At 61.3% G+C, this 3247-nt stretch overlaps 1 protein-coding gene across 1 annotated transcript; it reads right to left on the reverse strand.

The window, feature by feature from the left end:
- Positions 1-464: 464 nt before the first annotated feature.
- LOC149875511 (E3 ubiquitin-protein ligase TRIM39-like) lies at positions 465-2909 on the reverse strand. Its single transcript, XM_090030948.1, has 2 exons — positions 2228-2909; positions 465-1358 (listed from the first exon to the last, which is right to left on the reverse strand). The coding sequence occupies exons 1-2, from the start codon at positions 2445-2447 to the stop codon at positions 817-819; spliced, it is 762 nt and encodes a 253-aa protein (XP_089887074.1). The 5' UTR covers positions 2448-2909; the 3' UTR covers positions 465-816.
- Between the last annotated feature and the right edge of the window lie 338 nt (positions 2910-3247).

The following is a 3247-nucleotide window of genomic DNA, read 5'->3' on the forward strand; positions in this document are numbered from 1 at the left end:
CCCTGGCCCATGGGCCAGATCCTGCCTGCAGGCCAAGTCACCCATCCCCACAGGTCCAGTGATCTGGTGCTGGGTGAAAGTTTGGAGGTGTTGGGAGCCCCCGGCAGTAGTAGGGGGAAGTAGGAGACTGGGGCACACGCTCTGGGCACCGACCCCAGGAGCAGGAGGGGAAAAAGTCGTAGCGGCCGCACTGCCAGGGGCACCGCTGGGGATGCTGTTCTCCCCTCCCTGCTGCCCCCCACCCCCGGCACCCTGTACCCCGGGCACTCAGGCACAGTGGGACGTGTGCTGGGCCTGGGCCGCTTGTGCCGTCCCACCCACGTGAGGCCCGTGGTGCGTGGCCCTGGACTCGCACACCAGAAAGCTTGAGCACCGCCAGACTCGCTGAATCCCAGATGCACCAGCTTTCCGGAGCAAGTGCTCAGCTCACCAGAGGGCAAGAAATGATGTGCAGAGAGCAGGTGTGCAATGCAGAGGTGTTTATTTTAAATATATAATATAAAAGGGAATGGAGGGGAGGGAGGGGAAAGGGGGACAGCGCTGAGAGAGGCGAACACAGTAACCAGGTAAACCCCCGAGGGATGCAGGGATGTGGAAGTGACAGATGAGAGTTTGGAGCCGGTCCCTCCCAGCGGGGTGCTGTGCATGGGGGCTTGGGAGACGACCCCTGGGCCAGGGCAGCAGCAGGGTCCAGGCGGGAGCAGCCCCTGGGATGGAGACCCCAGCCCCCCCACCCCGGGGGCACCGAGGGGCCGGCAGTCGGGCGCGGGGGGGGGACAGTCTGTGCCGCGGGTCGTGGCAGGGACAGGGATTGGCTCAGGGCTGGGCTGGGGCCGGGCACAGGGTCAGGGGAGCCACGTTGGTGCCCCCAGCATTGACACCAGGACTGAAGTAAGGGCGCAGGGTCCCGGAGAAGGAGTCGGTGAAAGTGAAGAGATGGGACCTGTCGGTCACGTTGTAAAAGGAGACCTCGCCCCCCTCGTAGTCCAGGAAAACCCCCACCCGCCTGGGCCACACGCTTATGGGGAGGGGGGTCGGGGGGGAGGTGAGGGCCTTGTATCCCCCAGCCCCCAGCCACACGACCCAGTATCCAAGGCCAGGTGTGTATGTCACCCTCCCCTTCCTGGGCACAGACTCCCTGCACACGCCCAGGGCCCAGCGCGTCTTGTCTCCCACCTCCACCTCCCAGTAGCGCCTCCCGCCCGCGAACCCCTCCGCGCCCAGGACACAGGCACAAGTGTCAAATCTCTCGGGGGTGTCGGGCACATCCTGTCGGGTGTCTCCGCGTCTCACACATTTCCGATCCGCAGACAGGACGAGTCTGGGATGAGCCGTCCCTGGGTCCAGAGTCACGTCCGCTGGGGAGAGAGTCGCGGGTCAGGGCGGGGGCAGGCGGGTCCCGAGATCACGGGGAACTCGCCGCGTCCCAGGAATCGCGGGTCGGTCCCGGCTGGGAGTCACCGTCGCCCCGCGGGGAAATGGGGGACAGGAAATGGGGGGACAGGAAAGCGGGACATCCCCACCGGCCCCTTCCTCCCCGGGGCATTCCCGGCCTGGGCGCTGGGGTCACGAGGGGGGAGGGACATGGGGTGGGGGCAGGGCAGGCCCTGGGAGGGGGAGGGGCATGCAATGATGTCATCCCAGCAGGTCCCTGCCCTGCCCCTCCCCCACACCTAGCGGGGCTGCTCTGCCTGGGGGGCAAGGGGAGTGGGCTCCACCCCATGAGCTGGTGTCGCAGGGCTGTGGGGAAGGGGTGGGGGGGGGCAGGGAGGCTGCAGGGAGGGGGGGACGGGCTGGGGGACAGCAGGGAGCAGAGGGGCCCATTGCAGCCTGCCCGGGGGAGGGGGGGCAGGGGGAGCGGAGGGCAGGGCCCGGGGGTCTCCGTGCCTGGGCCGGGGTCACTCGGTTTGCTGCCGACAGCAGGTGGGTGCCTGCCCCCCCACCCCAGGCTGGGCTGCTCTGCCCCAGGGGGACCCCCATGTCCCCAGCCTGTGGGCACAGCACTGCAGCCAGGGCAGCCCACAGCCAGCGCCTCCCCAGAGCCAGCCCAGGGCAGGGCCGTGCATGGGGCTGGGCGCAGGGGTGGGGGGGAAGGGGAAGGGCAGGGGGGGCACTGACGGGGCACTAAGCACCGGAGAACAGGGCCCATTGCTGGTGAGTCTGGGGCAGTCGAGCGGGGAGGGGGCATTTCCCCACTTTCTGCCCCAAACCTCTGGGCTCAGCTCACAAGAGACATGTCCCAGGCCCCCGCCGTGTGTCTGCTCTGGGGGTCTCCACCGGAGGACCTGCACTGGGACAGGGACACGCCGTGTACACGGGCCCTGGGACACTGCTGGGACTGGGCAGTCCCCCACCTCTTTCAAGGACACAGTCAGTTGAATTCCAGCTTCTGTAATCTGCATGAGAAAGGCTAGGGAGAAGCTGGGGGAGAGTTTGCGATTTAGCATAAGAAAGGCTGTGGCAAGGCTGGGAAAGAAAAAAAGTCCTTGGCAGTGTTCCTTTCTTATCAGGTGCAAAATGCAAGCTGTGCATTTCTAACAATACTCCATTTCTAACAATATTCTCCCCTCAAGATGCTTTCTGCTCCCCAATTTCATTTGGGCAGATCAAGATAATTACGAGGAATTCTTCTGAGTACCATGACTTTTGCTGCAGTCTGCGCTTTGAGGGGGACTGCTGCAACTTGCATCCCTTCAACTGTGGTGGTACTCAATCTAGTGAGACAGGGAGTAAGGCAAGGAATAAAAATCAAACCAGTCAAAGCACACAAAAACAAAAACCCTACTTTCTTCCACCAGGGTCCTCCAAGTAGATTAAACCACCAGTCTTTATTCCATGTGGTTTCCTACATTTGTATTGGCACATGGGCTATCTTTCCTAATTTCTTTGGGCAATCTCTAAGACTGCTTTTCCGTGTATTTGTTGTCCCTATGCCCTAAAGGGCCGGTGTAATGGTCACTCGGTTTAAACCAACATCTCCATACGCCATCTTTATCCCTATACTCGCACTCGGTTATTTCATTTGTGTCATTTGAGGCACTCCAATATCTATTAAACCACGCGATCGTGCCATTCGGGTGCGCCCATTGCCAATTATAGAAGTAGGGTATGAATCGTTCATTTCGGTTTTCATTATATGTCTGACATTTTGTAATGTTAGGATCGAAACATGATACTCTTGCCCTTCTAACCTTTTTGAAGCAGGTGTCTTCATCATGTAGGGATGATTGTGGAGTGGATGAGTTAC

Source organism: Crocodylus siamensis, chromosome 1, assembly GCF_052110815.1.
Source record: "Crocodylus siamensis isolate JL-2025a chromosome 1, ASM5211081v1, whole genome shotgun sequence".
NCBI lineage: Eukaryota > Metazoa > Chordata > Crocodylia > Crocodylidae > Crocodylus > Crocodylus siamensis.